Source organism: Mauremys reevesii, linkage group 8, assembly GCF_016161935.1.
Source record: "Mauremys reevesii isolate NIE-2019 linkage group 8, ASM1616193v1, whole genome shotgun sequence".
Classification (NCBI taxonomy): domain Eukaryota; kingdom Metazoa; phylum Chordata; order Testudines; family Geoemydidae; genus Mauremys; species Mauremys reevesii.
Window position 1 is genome coordinate 2,521,209 of NC_052630.1, and position 18,741 is coordinate 2,539,949.

At 44.0% G+C, this 18,741-nt stretch overlaps 1 protein-coding gene across 8 annotated transcripts in view; it reads left to right on the plus strand.

The window, feature by feature from the left end:
• Positions 1–18,741, plus strand: part of EBF1 (EBF transcription factor 1) — a 317,919-nt gene that overhangs the window by 233,038 nt on the left and 66,140 nt on the right. For all 8 annotated transcript variants that reach the window (XM_039485018.1, XM_039485019.1, XM_039485021.1 and 5 more), the window contains exon 10: positions 6,389–6,515. In XM_039485018.1, coding sequence (XP_039340952.1) covers positions 6,389–6,515 — 127 coding nt within the window. The remainder of the gene's footprint in view (positions 1–6,388; positions 6,516–18,741) is intronic.

Consider the following 18,741-nt stretch of genomic DNA (forward strand, 5'->3'; position numbering starts at 1 on the left):
TTTGAAGGCAGCATTGGAAGTTTTACCTCAAATCGATATTTATGTGACTTTAGTACTGCAGTAAACTTCCTAATGTTAGTTACAAGCCAGCCTTTCTGCATTACTTATATAAATACACATTTAGATCATGGCAGGATAGTCAAGGTTCCTTGGTAATTAGGTGCAGAGTTGCATTTTGTGATTCCTAAACTAAACGGGATTAAGTCCAAAAAGCTTGAAAGAGAGGCTTGCCTCCCCCTCCCTTTCTTTTTAATCCCTAGGACTGTACATTTTAAATATTAAATCAGTCCTATAATTTGCTTCAGATCTTACCTTTTTATCCCAGGTGAGTCTGCTACACGTTTGGGAGCAATTTCCATAGGAAGGGTGCCCTCTACTATTTGCAGTGGACTTCACTTCTCTCTCTCTCTCTCTCTCATTCCCCCCTCATGGAAGACCAGTGCAGATGGATGAAAGGGTATTATAACAAAGCAGATGTAATCAATGGGGTCTATTTTGAAGCCCTTATGTAGACCAAGCTCCCCACTGACTTCAGTGGGGTTTTTGCTTGTATGAGGGTCTGCAGGATTGGAGCCATTATAGTTAAGGACTTTTAATGGGAAAGGTGAAGAGGTTAGAAGGGAAGGGGGTGTAGAGGCTGCAGCCGGAAATGTACCTAAGATTGGCTTTTCCATTTAAAACCCCAGTTCTAGTGATTAATAACGGTAATTGGTTGGTAGCTTCAAAGCTTACCAGGTTGAAAGCTGGTGAATCAGTTGTTATTCTGGATGGTGGAAAGGCCTTGTCATCAACTCAGACTATGGGAAAATTCAGACGTAAAGGAGTTAGTTTGTTTCTTTGTGAATCTAGAGAGTGGGTTGTAATTGGGCTTAGAATGGAAATTGTCTTACAGCCTTCACTATAAAATTGTTACTGCAGTTCTGTAACCTAGAAATGGAATATGAAATCCCAAAGGGAAAAGATGTGACTGCTGAAAGAACCAGGAGTCCATTAAAAGCAAACCTGGAAATGCGTGAAGGTAGCTGAATGATCTCTAAATAATTCAAACTACACACAGTATCCACATACACAAGACAGGATAAGCCAGCCATTATATCTTCTCCTTTCGAAACATATCCATTGGATTTTCAGTACCCAAAGTGAAGGTAGCTATCCAGTATGAATGTTTTAGCTGCCCTTTGCTAGAGGAAGGAATGAAATTCTTTAGATTTTTGGATTTCATTTGCAAGCACAAAACTCAGAGCAGGCTCGTCAGAAGTTTTGCAAATGTGAGGCTAGCTTTGAGCAAACCTGGATGGATTTTATGATTTTATTTTCAAAACCATATGAAATGTTTAATTTCTCATGATTTTGCCATAGAACCAAGTGAAGCTTGGTAGTTTTGACCAAGCTGCACGAAACCCAAAGCAAAACTTGCGTTTTGGGAGGAAAGCAAACCCATGCGGATGGAAACCCAAGAAATTAGACCCAGTCCTGCAAACAGTCCACTCACTGTACTCTCCTTGGCAGCACTAGGAGTTCTGATTGCAGTGGGCTTAAGGGACCAGGACTAATGTTTGGACTAAGCACAATTTTGCAGAGCTCTGCTAACCACTAAAATACCTCTGACACCAGTAAGCTCTTCTTAAGTTTAATATGGGATACACATGCAACCTTAGTTACATGGACTATACTGGCATAGAAAAAGTGGGTAGGGCTCCAGCCTTGGTCTCAGGACACCTGGGTCCAATTTCTTGCTCTGCTACAGACCTCCTGTGTGACCTTGGGCAAGTCACTTAGTGCCAGATTTCTGAAGGTATTTAAGCACCCAATTCTCATTGATTTCAGTGGGAACTAGGCGGTTAAATACATTGAAAATTCTGGCTCTTAGTCTCTCTGGGCATCAGTTCCCCATCTGTGATATGGGGTAGCAACACTGCTGTATCTCACAGGGGTGCTATCAGAATAAATAAACATTAAAGATTGTAAGGTGCTTAGACAGTATTGTAATGGGGACCACATAAGTACCTAAGATAGATAGATATTTACAATACAATTCCCATCACATGTCAGAAACAAGGTAAAAAGAAAAAAGTTAACTTAAATTTTTTTTATTGCTGTCAAGCTGTATATGTTATAAATAATTTTGAATGTAAAGAATATAGTTTTAATTTATTTTACATGTATTCCAGGTTTGCAATTGAAATATTCAGAGGGTTGAAATGGAGTTGATTATGTTAAAGAAGCAGATTTAAAATTATTTCCTGAAACACATATTTATTATTTAAACATATATTTTAGTTGTAAACACTGTAACATAATTACAACCTTTCCCAGATGGAGGAGAGCTAAATAAAAACTTAATTTGTCACATTAATTTTGTGCAGAAATGCAGATACCTTAAGCAACTGAGTTCAGTTCATCTTTAACTCTCGTACTTTAAAAATATCACACTTTAAAATCATTTTCATAAAGAATAGTGAAATGGGCCATCTAATACCTTTCTCCATGTGACTTCTGAAACTGACAAACTATTTTGGTATAATCTGCACACATTGCAGCTGGGCAAATGACTCACAACAAATAATCTATTCAACAAACTTCATCTCTTTCTGTTTGAGAACAGTCTTGAACAGACTGATTTGTTCCTCAGAATTATTCAGTGAATGTTCTTGGTCTGTGAATTGTTGAGTATTCCACATCCAAGCTGCTGATTAGACACATGGGAGTTTCTGGCCCCTGATTGGAGGAGTTTAACTCTTGGAATCAGGTTTCAGGGCAAATACTCGTGACTATGAATTAAAAATGAGTTTCTCATCAATATTGTGCAATATTTGCTTAAAATTGACTGTTTCGTTGAACATTCTCCTGTCTGGGAACATTCTTGCATCTCCACAGGGTGAGCTGGAAACATGCTTTTTACTTTTATCCTGAGAAAAGATGGGGAACCCATGATACACCAGCTCCACTGCCCTTGCGCAGCACAGAAGCTGGGACTGATTTTTATGCTGCTGAATCAAATTCTATGGCCAAGATTTCCAAAGCTAACTATTAATTTTAGGCACCTCAATTTTGGAGGGCCCAGTTTGGGACCCTTTAATGGAGCCTGGTTTTGAAAAAATGCTGGGCACTTTTGCCCTCTAAGTATCAGGGCTCTTTAAAGCATCCGAGGCTGGGCACCCAAAATCACTTATGAAAATTAAGCCTATACCTCTGTGCAGACCCTGCTGGGCTCAAGGCTTCTTCTGTTGGAAACAGCAAAACTCCTACTAACTTAAGTGGGTCCAAGAATTTGTTTTTTTTTTTTGTCCTCATATTTGTTTTAATGGCTCTCTTTATACAGAATCCAAACTAAATTTTTGACCAATTGTAATCACTTCTGTAACCACAAACCAGTGCTCACAGAGGCAAAAATAGACTAGTGACTAAACGTAAAACCATCTTCTTAAGTTTATATAATGCCACTTTTTTCTTTTAAGAAAATAACCTGGCACTCACCATAGTGTGAAATGACACTGCATCACACAAGAATGTTTAGAATATATTAGCAAACCAAAAAAAAAGAGGCTTGTTGCGCAAATACAAATTCTAATATGTACTGGATTTTAAAGCACAAATACCTCTCTCTCTTCTGAAAACTTCTGTATCTGCGGTTTTAATCCTATCCATTCTGGGTCCCAACCAACGTAAGAGAGATGATATAAAACAGCTGATGCAGATGCCAAAAACTTAGCCCAGTTTAGTTAAATATCCCAGGAGAGAGGGGTTAAGTTGATGTCCAGATACAGATCAGAATTGCCGCAAAGGTTGTGGGAGGCAGAAGTTAATGTGGGGTTTGGGTTTAATCTCTGAATCACAGAGACTGCTTCTTGGCATATCTCTATGATGACTATTAATTATTTGTCCTATCACTGCGTCTAGAGTGCCTGTCTGAGACCAGGACCCTAGTGTAGATACACCTCGACAGCCCCTGTCCTGAAGATCACGGGTAGAGAGACTAGACGAGGAGGAGTGGGAGGGGAATGGAAGTAGGGGCAGAGAGGCGAAGTGACTTGCTCAGTAGGTCATTGGCATTATGGCATAGCTAGGAGTAGGACCCAGGGATGAAATCCTGGCCCCACCGAAGTCAATGGCAGTTTTGCTATTGATTTGAACGGACTCAGGATTTCACACTAGGTCTCCTGAGTCCCAGTCCGGGGCTTTATCCACTGGATCACAATGCCTGTCATCAAGCTGTCTCTCATCGTGTGTGACTACTGTGAGGCGTTCGTCCCACTGAAGTCAATAGAACCACTCAGGGTAGTAAAAGTTCCTGGTGTGGATCAGACTCTTAGATTGCAAGTTGGATTCATAGAGCTAGGCAGCAAATTTGTACGTGCCATGGAATTCAGTTCTCCCTTCAGTTCCTGTATGGTGATCAGTATCCCTCAGGGCAGTGAAAGGACTAGAATGGGATTGTTTACGCTTCTGATCCTGGAATGCAGACTCTGAGGCAGAGACTGCCTCCTTTGTTACTTGTCTGCACTGCACCTACCACGGTGGGGCTAAAAGGTAACAACTGGAGATATACCAATCTCCTAGAACTGGAAGGGACCTTGAAAGGATTGAACTCACAACCCTGGGTTTAGCAGGCCAATGCTCAAACCACTGAGCTATCCCTCCCCCACTCTGGTTTCAACTGCGGTTCCTAGGTACTGTTGTGTTATAAGTAACAATTAATAATAACCTTGAGAAGGCAGTTTATTGAACCTTGCCCTAGACACTAAAGACAATCCCTGACATGTCCCCCAGCATTAACCACTCGGTTGTTGTGACCTCTAGCAGACTGAAGTTGAGCATGCTCGGTTATAAAACTGGATTACTTGCTCCCTTTTCCTACCCGCCAAGGTCTAAATTAGACATGAACAAAATATAACCCAGGCATCCTGGAACATCGGACTTTAGGCCTAAGGTTCACCCTTTGAGAGTGTGTGGGTGACAGTGTTGTATAGGTGTGGCTTTAAACACAACTAAACATATTTACTTCAGAGGACAAAGGAAAACCAAACTGTTTGTTTGTAAAGAACCAACCAGCAAACTTGCTGGCCTCTTCCCATCTCTCGCTATGTAACGATGTGCCATAAATAGGTCAGGCACTTCTTGGGAACCGGGGAAGAGGTCTTGGAAAATGCCACAAGCTATGTTTAAAGAACATTAAAGTGGTGACAGACCAGTAAATGCTGAGAAATTCAAAGCTGTGGCTAGCCTTTGCCTTTTCAGATCAAGGCACAGAATGATGTGATGGGGGGTAGCACGTCAGACGTTAACTTTCAAGTCCTTGGCTGTTTTTCTAAAAGATGTCTGAGACATGGCACGACCAGCACAGAAAAGCTGTAATAGTTAATGAGCCTGACTTGGCACTGCCACACCCCCTGGGTAATCAGTTACAGCTCTATGAGATGAGGGTGAGAGGCTCCCAAATCAGGTTGGTCGCTTGCTGTGTCCTCAGTTGGTACAGAGGTAAGTGATGGCACACTCAGAGCTAGCATGTTTCAGTGTTTGGAATGGCACATGTTCTGCAGTGACTCTGAAGGTCTAGGGTGCTTCATGTTCAATCTTTATGTGCTGTATTGCAAAGGTCCTTGTTCAGACACCTAAAACTCATACGACTGACATTTTTGGGGTTGGGAAGGAATTTTCCCCCAGGCCAGATAGGCAAAAAAACCCTCAAGGCCCCTGCCATTCTCTGCACCCTGGAGCATGGATTGCTTGCTAGGATCTTCTGGATATATCTCACTAAATCAAATCCCTGCCATAGCAGGGGCTTCAGGCAGTGGTGCACATTGGGCGTGTCTCTACCCGTGGCACATGGTCATTTAGTTCTCTGAAGGCTGTAATACTTTATTCTAATCCAGGTTATTGGGCTCAATGCAGGGATAACGGGGTGGAGTTTAGTAGCCCATGGTGTGCAGGAGGTCAGAGTGGATGATCTGGTTGGTGGTTCTGGTCTTAAACTCTGTGGCTTTGTGACTCTGTTTAACACATCCATCATCTTATTGTAAAGTATCCTTGTTGGTGCTAGGACTTGAACCTGGTACTGCCATGATCCCTGCGTATAAAAACCTGCATCCTTTGTGTGCTAGGTGCACTCATTGCATTAAGGCAGGCTTAATTGTCACACTAGGAAGCATGTGCCTGCCATGTATGAAAACAGAGATAATGTTGTTTTGGCTGGGAAGGAGAACGCTTGTAAATATTGGTGTCACTGGCTTTTATGTGGGTTACATCAAGACTGTATTCAAACATTGACAGGTTAATTACACGTTTCAAAGCTTTGTTTACTGTGCTCTAGGAAGAAAGTGTTGTTAGAGAAGAATTCTGAATCTAACTGTGCTTTTTTTCCCCCCCTTCTCCCGGTGGTTTCTTCTAGCTGATTACCCCTCATGCAATCCGAGTTCAGACACCTCCTCGACATATCCCCGGCGTGGTAGAAGTCACATTGTCCTACAAGTCTAAGCAGTTCTGTAAGGGAACGCCTGGAAGATTCATTTACACAGGTAAGCGTGCGTTCGTATTAGCTACAACATGTACAGCTAGGGCAGGTGGTGTCTCAGCCACTCTATGGGATGCTGCTATCATTCCTTAGAAGCTGCACTTAGTTTTGCAGTTCTGGCTGAGTAGATTTGCCTCTGTCTACTCCCAGAAGGGGGAATGAAAGGAAGAGGAGGAGACTAAGGAGAGAAGCAGGTACGCAGGTATCATGGTGACAAACCCTGTATCATGCCTAGACAGACAAACAGGGAGAGCGTGAGAGCAAAAACATCCACAGGCATATGGAGCATCCCACCCAGAAATTTGTCTACACTACAGAGTGACCTCTGTTAAATGCAGGCAGCCTGCGACATCCTTATCTGATGCAGGGACCACAGCACATGCATCGTACCCAGGCCTCAGCGATTTTCCAAGCAGACGCATGTCGGCCTGCCCAGGCTGCACTATGGTGTTTGGCTCTGCATTCTAGGAAGCCTGGGCAGCTGCCCCATGCTGCCTCAGCTGCCGTAAGCAGGGTTAGAGAACGGAAAGGCACCGGTGCTGAATTGCAGTGCATCTTGAGAACTTCCTCCCTCCAGCATCTCTGGCTGGGAGACGGGCGGAGCTGGTTTTAAAGACACTGCTAAAAGGTCCCATACAGTTAGGAACCTTGTTACCGCATAACGTGCATGGATAAGTACTATATTTAAAATAGTCAGGCCGTAGAGTAGCTACTGACTTTATAAAAACATGTAGTATCGATCCCCTAGGACCCAGCTGCACTACAAAAAATAATGTCATTGGACCAGCTTCCACCATGCTTGTCTCTAAATATAGTTAGAGGGCGCCTCGACCTCCAGTGTAGACAGGGCTACGTGTTCTTTAACTGTGTTCCTGAGTTGTGGCAAAGGCTTAGCCAGTGCAGCTCCCTTCTCAACGGCTGTTATCTCCCAGAACCTTACGGATAAGGTATATTCTGAAAGCTCGTGGCTATGAGACACATTTCAAGCTCACCAGATACTGCTCTTGATATGTGCCCAAGGATGTCTAGCAGAGCTGCACGTAGGGATGGAGGGCAGAATATGGGCTTTTGTGTATGAGCTGGATAGGCTAGCTTTGGTGTGATGTCATTAACGCAGAATGAGTTGCTTAAAGGTATTCAACAAAGATCTGTTGTAGGTTCCTCCCGCCCTCCCCGAAGTTGGGCTTGTCATTTGCTTCTTTATGATGGATAAAGAAGGCCTATCTGTTCCAGTATGGTCTTTCCTGCTAAACTGCAGACACCTGTTGGGTGTCTCAGAGCTGGTGTATTGTGAGCACTAACACTTTAAAAGAATGAGTGGAAGGCTCGAATCTTTAACAAACATAAGGCTGATTAAGCATGGAAGTTAAATAAATGTTAACAAGAGCAGAAGAGAAACAAGGGGCCAGACTGCCAGTTGGGTAAACTGGCTATTTCACTTTATACCTGCTGAGGATCTGACCCAGAGTTTTAAACAGTTTGACTGAAAGTCCTTCTCCCTCTCCATTTTCATTCTCATGACTGTCAGGATGCCGTCATTCCACTAGGTCTTCAGTCATCGAAGACTTGTTCTTGAGTAGATGAGGCCTGCAATGCAGATGCAAACAAATAAAAAGCAGCAGGAAACCACCTACCCAGTTTTTCTCTGGGAGAGAATTTTCAGGTCTTCCTGATACACCACAAAGAAGGGCTTAAGCTCACTTTGTTTTACTTTTCAGATCACCTTTAATTGTTTGCAGTGTTGTAACCATGTTGGTTCCAGGATATTAGAGAGCCAAGGTGGGTGAGGTAATAGCTTTTATTGGACCAACTTCTGTTGGTGAAGGAGACAAGCCTTCAAGCCACACAGAGCTGCTCTTCAGGCCTGGGAAAGGTAACCAGAGTATCACAACCTTGCATTTAGTTGTGACCCAGTGAGCACCTTTCCCAGACTGGAAGAAGAGCTCCGTGTAGCTCGAAAGCTTGTCTCCTTCACCAGCTGAAGTTGGTTCAGTAAAAGATCTGACCTCACCTGCCTTGTCCCTCTGCGTTTAATAATGTCATTCCAGTAGAAAACAGGCATATTTTGGCCTTTCTGTACAAAAGCAGATAACTGCCTGATATGACACTAAATTGATCCAAGTTTTAAGAATGTTTCCTTATATTTTATTGCTTTATTTGTGCCGTGTTCAGGTTAACATTTAAAATACTTTATTTTTCATTCAGTAAATGAAGGAGATGGAAAAACTAAGCAAAAATGACAGAGAAATTCAAAGGCATGGAGTGGAAGATTCTGTTTATTGTACAGATGTAATAGCGATGTGATAAATTCTATTCTGACTGACCTTTTACCTCACACAGTCTTCCCTTCTGTCCCCTTTCTTGACACTTGAACTGAAACCTGGCTTCCTTTTTAAAAAGGAAAACCCTTTTCTAAGAAAGAAAAACCCTAAACTAAAATAAAAACTACTAATGCATTCTGACCTTCAGAAATGCCTTGCAGCCCTTTAAACAAAATGCAGGTTCAGTGCATGCCTGCCGATTAGTTTTAGTTAATTGAAAATTATAGGATTGACCCAGGAGGAAAATTTTGTTTGCACTCCAATCACTTTTACAAATTAAGGAAAATTACCACAATTTTGTTTAGCTAAGGTTTCACACTGAGTTCACGAAATTAGCTCAGCTATCCCAAGAAAGTCAGCACTTTGTTAGTGAGCAGTAGGGAAAAAAAAGTCTATGGTATGTACAAACGAAGCATAGAAAAAGCTATGATGCTTTATAGAACTAGGCCAAGTGTTTCTAATTAGGATTATTGGTTCATTGTACGTTTTGAAGAACAATCAAACTAGCAGATTAGCTGTTTTTTTTAAAGCTAGAATTTCTTGCCATTTATTTTTCCCATGAGAACTTGTTTTAACTCCCACATAGCACTATTTTTTTATTTTATTTTTTTACAAGACTCATTATGGGCCTACAGGAAATGGACCAATTGGAAGTTCTGATACTGTAACATTCCACAGCATCATTCCAATAGATGGGAGTTTTTCACAATGTTCTTCAGTGAACTCAGTGTTCTGGAACATATTACAAAACCACAGAGGCCAAATGTTTTCTCAGAGGAGTATGGCCTCTGTTTTTGGCCAAAAACATTTCAGCGTCACTTGCTGCTCGTAAGAACAAAAAAAGGAGAGAGAAGGAAAGAAATGGGAGAAAGAAAAGGAAAGAAATGGGGGGTTGTGGGCAGTACGGGAATCAATCAGGCGTGGCTTCCTTTCTAGTGAGAATGTCCCTACATGTTATGGCCCTGTTTTGTGGTCAGCTCTCATTTAAAAGAAATTATTTTTAATCAGTGTTCAACAAAATATCCCCTCAAGCCACCTGGCTATAAACTGCTTTTTTCCCCTTACTGTTAAGTACTTAAGTTTTCAGAAGAAAATACCAAGTGACCTATTAATTTTAGCCTTCCCACCCTCTTTAACTACAAACAACATAGTAACTTGATCTCTGAGTCCATGTGCCACCTAGGAATCAAGGTCACATGCATATGGAGAAATCCTAGCTTTTAAAAGTATTTTAGAAAGAATGAAACCCATGTTGACTGTGCATACAGGGAAATGACCTTCTTTATGTTCTATCTGTAAAGCGTGTCAGAAGCAGACACTTAAAAGAGCAATTATTGCTTAGATTTCAGGGTTTGAAGTTCCCAGAAAGATATTGTTTATTAGGAATCGATTTGTAGAAAATACAAAAGCTCACACATTTTACAAATAAATCATCAGGTTCTAAATAATGTTTTATATCCACTCTGTGCAGAAGAATATCCTGACCAATTAACAAATTGAGGAACCGATTCTATGATGCATATAGCACCTTCTCTCTAGATCTTTCAGTGTACTTTGCAAACATTAAGGAATTCAGCCTCGTGTTGCACGTTATGAGTCAAACAGGTATAATTATTCCCATTTCACAAGTGGCAAACTGAGGGTCAGGCAGAAGCAAATCAGGGACCCAAAGCCCTCCATAATTTGTAAGGTGACTCAAGAAGTATGTGGGTGAGGATCAAAATTTATACTAATTGGTGATATTCAGATGGGCCTGTGATTTTTCTTTTTCTCTCTTTTTTTTTGCATCAAAAATGTATACATCACAGGCAGTGTGCTTTTCACAGATGGATTGTTCAATGAATGATGCTACTAATCCTTGTGATTTACACATACTGAGACTTTACTGGGATTGCATGGGTATAAATGAAAGCAGAAATTCACTCATTGCGTACAGTAAAGGGCACATGGAAGGCCTATCAAAATTAATTCTTCTTCGAGTGCTTGCTCATGTCCATTCCATATTTGGTGTGTGTGTTCGCCACATGAACCAGTGCCAGAAGTTTTTCCCTCAGCAGTATCCGTAGGGGACCAGCTCTGGTGCCCCCTACAGTAGTGCCCGAATGGTGCGGTATAAGGGGTGGCGCCCGCTCCTCCCACCCTCAGTTCCTTCTTGCCGCCAGTGACGGTGCTGGAACATCTGCTGCTTCGGCTAGTGTTATTTTGTTTTCTGTTCTTGTGGACTTTGAAAACCTGTAATATAGTTGTATTTAGTTAGTAGTTTCTTAGTTACCCTTAGTAGTAGTTCTCAACTTGTTGTCAGTCCCAAACGGAACTCAGCGTTTGCTGCAAATGGCCTATGCCCATCAGTGATCCACATACCAGCTGCCTAGGCGAAAGGCACATAAGTGACAAGTGCTGTATCTGCAAGTCCTTCAAACCTAGGAGGAAGAAGGATCGCGATATCTGTCTGAAAGCGTGCCTGATGGAGTCGGCACTCACTCTGGCACGGGGGCAGTGGTCCGACTCCGCATGGAGCACTGCAGCCTCTGTGCACAGTGCTGAGCTGGCACCAGTCCCCCTCCAGGGCAGAAGCCGAAAAAGACTGGGAGGGGAAAACTCCTACCTCCCGTAAGGGAAAGGAGAGGGCTGCGGGGGAGCCACTACCTGTGCCAGGCAGCTCAGCACCCCCTTTGGGAAGTTAAGCCCCAGCTCAAGTTGAGCGGTGCAGCCCATCCCAGGCTTCACCTGCGACCCCAGATAGCGGTGCAGGCCCTCGCCAGCTTCAGGTGCTGTCGACGCCTGAAGCTCTTCAAGCAGCTCAAGAGATCCTGATGCTCCTGGTGCTGCCCTCACCAGCTCCCGCAGTACCCCGGTCTCAGGGAAAACCCGTGTTGGGACCTATGCATGTGTCCCCGCCCCAGCGGCACCGTTCCCCATCGAGAGGGACGTCCCACCAGCATTCGCCCACCAGAAGCCGTCATGCCTCAGGACTGGAGAGGCAGGCTCAGCAGAGCCCTCTTTGGTCTCTTCACCGGGGGCACCGATCGAGGGACTTGAGGCGTACCTCGCTGGTAGATTGGCACAGATCCTCTGAGGCATGTGCCACCTGGCAAGAACTCCAGGACCGGCCCTGACCATCTCCATGGGCCCCGTACCGATCCTGGGACCTATTGGACACCAGAGACCGCCAATAATTGGGCCGTCATCGCCTGTCTCCAAGAACGAGGTCGACCTACTCAGGATGATCCTCCCAGCAACCAGCCCTTAGTAGCTCCCGGTCCCATTCAATATCTTGGTACTGGTCGAGTAGCGTGAGGCGTGGATCGCTGGGTATCCAACGCAGATCCGCCGAATGCTATTGTTCCTTGAGAGCCCAACCAAGACAGTCTCACTCAGACAGGTCGGCTTTGGGATGCAGCGACCAGCACCGGTCGGACTAGAGCCACCGCTTAGCCTGATCCTGGTTGCCCGGTACTGACGGCTCTGCTCATAGCTCCGGCTCAGAGCAAGGTTCAGGGATGATGCTGGGTTCGGCAGAGCTGGGTTGCAATCTACATGTCCATGAACTCCTGCCCATCTCCAGGGATACTGTTGTGGAGTCACCTAATATGCAATGGACTCGAAGAAGAAAAGACAGTTACCTTGTCCATAACTGGTGTTCTTCGAGACGTCTTGCTCATGTCCATTCCACAACCAGTCCTCCTTCCCCACTGTCGGCGTTTCTGACAAGAAGGAACTGAGAGTGGGGGGAGCCGGCGGTGCCCCTTATACCGTGCCACACAGGCACCGCTTCAGAAGGCGCCAGAGCCTGTCCCCTACGGATACTGCTGAGGGAAAAACTTCCGGCACTGGTGCATGTGGCGAGCGCACACCTAATATGGAACAGACGTGAGCAACACGTCTCGAGGAACACCAGTTACGGACAAAGTAACTGTCTTTTCTTCTTTGTCTCCTACCAACTGCTCAGTTATTTCAATTTTGCAGCTTTTGTTCCCAAACGATCTGCTAGAGCAAAGGAGTCTTGGGGTTCTGTTTGTGGCTTTGTCAGAGCATCTGTCTAGATTGCAGAGTTAATCTGGTTTCTTACTGTTCTTAACTTCCCTCCCATCCAAACACAAACTCTCTCACCTGAGTGTGGTGGTGTCACACACGGGAGGCTGTGCAACCTAGTGGTCAGAACAGGAGTGTGGCCTATTGGTCAGAGCAGAATCAGAGGGCAGAACCAGAAGTGTGGTCAGGGGACAAGCCAATGATTGGAGCCAGGAGTTGAGAGGAAGGCAGGGACTAGGGCTGGAGCAGGAGTAGGCCCGGGTTGGAGTGAGGGCTGGCCCAGAACTCATTGAGTAGCCAGGGTGCTGCTGTTGCCACCAGGCCTACATGGTGATCTGTTGGCCCTTCCGTCCAGTCAGGGAAGAGTCAATTAGCCCAGGTTTACACTGCGGTGGGGGGTCGACCTAAGACAGGCAACTTCAGCTAATGGCGTTGCTGAAGTCGGCGTATCTTAGGTCGATTTACCTGGCCCTGAGGACGGCGGTGAGTTGACCACTGCCGCTCCCTCGTCGACTCCGCTTCCACCTCTCTCCTTGGTGGAGTTCTGGAGTCGACAGCAGAGCGATCGGGGATCGATTTTATCGCATCTACACTAGACACGATAAATCGATCACTACCCACCGATCCGGCGGGTAGTGTAGACATACCCTTACTGAGGGTTTGTTGGGCCCAGCCCAGTTCATTGGGTTGCCAGGTGACTAAGCCTGCAGGGGGTGCTTTAAAACCAGCCCACTCTGCAGTGAGGCTGCAGGGTAAACCGTCCCCGTTCTTGTTGCCCAATGCCTTCCCGCACTTCTCCACATGTGCCCACAAGGACGGACAACTACTCCCACAATTCACTGGGAAAGAACCCTGTAGCACAAAGAACCATCGGTTATGCCCTCAGAAGTCCTAGTGAGACACACGGGCGAGTACAGCATCAGCGAAGACACAGTATCATGGGCATGATTTTGCAGTGTGGCCCCTCACACCCAGGCTAGGCTAACCTAGGCATTAACACGAGATGCCGATCGCCCAAGTTAACTCTGCGGTGATGACGTACCCTGACAGGCTGTGTGCTTTTGGTTGAGTAATGTAGCTTTTCCTTGCCTCATCTCCCCTCTGTCTGTAAAATGGGTATGGCCAAACTTTAGCAGATGGTTTACTCTTGACTGGTAAAGCTCTTTGTGATCTTTGCATGATCAGGGACAACGTTACGAATGTCAAGGTGTGCTTAGAGGTGTGGGGGAGCTCACTGTGTGGTTGTGATGTGAGACTTCTGTCGAGGCAGCTTTCCATTCGACTGACTGCTCTGTAGGAGAAAGATCCTTGTGAGATTCTCTCTTTTGCACTCTCCCTTTTGCCCATTGCTTGGTTCTGGATTCAGTACAAGCAACCAGAAGTAACATCACCGCCCACGGATGATCTATGAGCCAGGGCTGGAATTTTCCAAAGTGGCTTGATTTTGGGATGCCACCGTTGTAGGGTGTCCCACTCAAGACATTTTGCAAAGTTTGATTTTTTTCTGAACGTGCAGTGGGAGACACCCTTTGTAAATCAAGCCCCTTTCAGGTTCAGATGTCAGGCACCCTTCAAATTGAGACCCCCTAAAATCACTAGTAATTTTTTTAAAAACTTGGCCCGTAGCTTTAGACGTGCAGATTTCAGATGTTTCACCAGGTATGTGAAGATTTGGGGTGGGGGAGCAGAGACCACACACACACCCACTTCTAAAGCTTCTGAACTTTCGAGCCTGGTAGACTTTGTGGAGAACTTTGCAAGAAAACTTTGCTGCTCTCCAAGAGGATCCAATGACTGTGTCATATTCCAAAGATACATAATCAATGAAGCGGGCGGCTTTCAGGAAAAAGGGTTCTGGAGTTTGTTGACTTTAAAAAAATGGTACAAGAGACAGACTAGCTATCATGATGCTCTTGTAGCCCCACTGGAGCCTCTGCCTTGATCCCTTTGGTAGGAGCGTGACCTTATGCCATAGCTGTTTATCGGCTGGTTTCTGAAACGCGTTAAAGCCAAGCGGCAGTTGTTCTCATCGTCAGTAATTCACAATCTTATTAGTTTGCCTCATTCATGTGTGTTTATTATTAAATCATGAGCACTTAAAGAGCTGATTAGTGTGAATGAGGAGAGAAGGCCATCGCAAACAGAACAAGAAAAATAATATAATCTTAGTTCGGTCGGAGGTTTCGCTCTGATGCATTCGTTGAATTCTTCACACACCCCTCTAAATAGGACGTTCGTTACTCCAAAATGAAATGTAAAACACCTCTCCTTTCCTGAAAAGTGACTGGATGGGAGATCTCGTAGCGAACACATGAACGCCATTTGTTTTTTAACACCAAACTTCAGCTGCATTTGACAAGTGAATGGTGATAGGGGTGATAGAATAAAAGAGCAGCAAATGGTCCTGTGTTAAATAGTCAGGTACTAACTGCTACGGAGCAACTAAAGGAAACCCACAAATGCAAAGGAATGTGGGCTTAGGCGAAAAACAAGAGCTGATGCTCATGCTGTCATGCAGAAAGCGAAGACAAGAAAGCACTGTAGTAGTGCACAGATTTCCATGTATAAGACCATTATACTGCTGTTGATCTCACAGAGGATCTGCTGAGGATGGACCATATCCCCCAGCTGCAGTGATATCGGGAAATGGAGAATTAAATCCATGCAAAATAGCTCTTTGTTGGTGACTTTTATTTGCTTTCAATGTTTATAAAAAGAAATTGAAACCCCTCATTAACACGTTTTAAAAATTGTCTAATTATATATTTAACTGATTTGCCCCATCAGCTCATTATGCAAATTGTTAATTTGCATAATAAGAATACCTTGCCATGAGATTGTAGGAAGACTCTGATTCTCCAGTAAGTGCTGGGTAGGCAGGGCTTATTTGAGGATCTGGGTCTATGACTCCATTACTTATTTAGAGAACATTTAATTATGGATAGACAGTACTAATTCCGTGGTTACCGTCTGCTGTGTCAGGCACTGCTGGAGTCTCCCCGGCAGTGGTCCAGTCTGCCAGAACTTATTCCTTTCCCCATCTCCAATATACAATGATGTGTGCAGTAAATAAGGCCTATCTACTTATGTGGCCTTCCTTGCCATAATAGAAGAGCAATTCACAATCCTTAATGAATTTTATTCCCACTACAACCTTGCCTGGTAACCAACTATTTTCCCACATGAACTGAAGTACAGGGTAGAGTAAATGACTTGCCCGAGGTCACATGGGAAGCCTGTGGCTGAGCTACGAATGGAGCCCGGCTCACTTGAATTTTCAGGTCAATGTCTTATCCTCCAGGCAGCCCTTCCTGCCCTAGTCAGGGTAGATGCCCCACCAAGCCTACTGGGTAACACAACCTTTTGAAATGTTCAGGGAACACCTGCTACCCTATAAAATAACTCCAGCATTTCTTATTTGTTTTGCTATTTTATATTTCTTAGGACTTCTACAGGGGTTCTGACAGGTTATGGGAAGGAGTTTGGGCTTCAGAAATTCAGGACAGGTAGAAAGGTTGGATCACAGGGAAAGGGGTGTTTAGACAGTGAGTTGGTAACCTGGAGAATCCCTGTTGTATGCTAATATGATCACTGACACCTAGTACCTCTGGCATTTGTTAAACCTTGTCAGCATATAATGCACTACAAAAAATACAATCAGTGAAAGTATGCAGAGGACCTGTAAGACATCTGCAGAGTGAAAGCAATTACAGCTATGGTCAGAATAAAGCTGGCTGTGAAGGAAACATATTATTATGTACATACTTTCCAAGAATTATGACTTTTATTTTCTAGTTAAAGGGGAGTGCAGTCAGGGTCTGTGCAGCAAAGGGGAGTCCGATCATTAAAAAGAATATTTTCTCCGATATTACAAGTCTAAATAGGTACTAGGCCTTATTCACAACCTTGGCTTTTTTCTGTCTGCCCTGAGTTAATAAGTGATAAGGCCAGAAGAGAAATAAATCACTGAAATCCCTGTCCAAAGAAAACATATTGACTACAGCCAAGCAAATAACAACCCATAACCAATGGTCCCATTCATCATTCGTGTAATAGGGATATAAAGTGTTTTCTACCTATGAAACTCCATGGAGTAGGGAAAAGGCTGATAAGCCTCAATCTAAGCTATGTGATTTGATTATTAAAGGACATGAACTATTTGTCACATGCCTTTAATCTTTAAGATGTGTTGCCATTTCTAAACTATAAATTTGTGTAAAGGATTAGAAAGCTATTAACGATAAAGGTATAAACTAGACTTTAGAAGTATTCCCGCAGTGCTCATGCCACCCCATCCACTACTGGAACCCTAACTCATTTAATATGATATAAGGTAGTTATCTGACCTTCAAAGCCAATAAACCACTTTGTGCTTTTCAAATTTGATAGATACTCCATGATAAGTTAACCCACTGAGTTCACAACATATGTATTGTATATTTCCTTCCTTTATCCCAAAAGAAAACCTTCCATTTTCATCCTTGCTTCCAAACTCTCTCACATCAGATTGAAATTATTAATCTTTTCTATTCTGTTGTTACTTGGTTACTGCTTAGATTATTCTACAAATTTGATCAATAAAACAAGGACCTGAGGTGCATAATAAAAAACCTGCATCATTTTAAAGGTATTTCCGGATTTCTACAGGATTTCACTGACTGGTTTCTTAATGTCTGGGTACACAAATGCCATGTGTACACTGTATAAAGAAGGTGCTATCTTTCTGACGAGGCAAAAATACCAAGACCAAGGCAACCTGTGGTAATTTAAACATTTCATAGCACTCTTTATAAGAGAAGAACTCTTACCCTGGAATTCTGACACCTTCTAGTCTGGGTACACAGATTCTGTCTACCTAATTCCTTCCCCAATTTCAGTTGGACTCAGCATCCTGTGCTAGGCTGTTGTGTAGTGTCGCTGTGCACTGTGAAAGAGATCCTCGGCTTCACCCCTGCTTTGTACGTGGCAAAGTGAGTCTCATAAACTATGGGCCAGATTGTCAAGAGTGTGTGTGCGCAGATAGATTGGTGTCTGCGTGTTTGAATACAGGCTGTTCACTTGCTGAGGAATTTGCATGACCTCCAGCAGTGGGAACAGAACATTTATACTTTGTGCAAGAAAATGTTTTCAATCCACGTGGATGACAGGCTGTGGTTTAACTCTTGCCTGTATTCTATTCTATTTATCTATCTATCTATCTATCTATCAATCTACTGGGTGTGTATCTGTGTATGTGATGGCTGCCCCCTTGACCCACAGCTGAGATTGTCCTGGGGACCTGCAGAACTGAAAAGCATGTGCCTCAAGAGTTTGAACTAAAGAGCCAGACACTGTAGCTAGGGCTTGTGACTGACTCCCCTCCTCTGCTGCTTGGGCACCTGACAAATGGGGGGTGTCTCTCCCTGTCCCTCTCTGAGAGGCTGGTGGAGCCGAGCGCTGGGCCCGCTTTAAACGAAGTGTGAGCTGAATCTTTCATTATTTCTGGCCTGAGTCTATAACAGGCCAGTTAAGCAGGGCACGGTCTCCTGAAGCTGGAGACACAACAAAAGAGCCTTGCAATCTGATCAAGTGAGAGCCGTGGAACCAAAGTGCACCTCAGAGGGGATCCCAGAGTGAGCTCATTTGTAGTTCAACCAGTTGGAAGCTGGACTCATGTCACCTGACACGGCTGTTGCTTTCCAAACACAGGGACAGTTTGAGGATGCAAAGCCAGACCACAGGGGTAGGCTACCTCTGGATCCTGTGTTTCCACCCATTACGCCTACCTGAGACAGGGTTGTAAATTGCAATTATAGTTAACTCTTCCATTGGAAAGTTACCAGAACCCTTTGGCTAGTGTTTTTTTTGTAGAATCCACTTTGATTTTTGAGTGTTTCC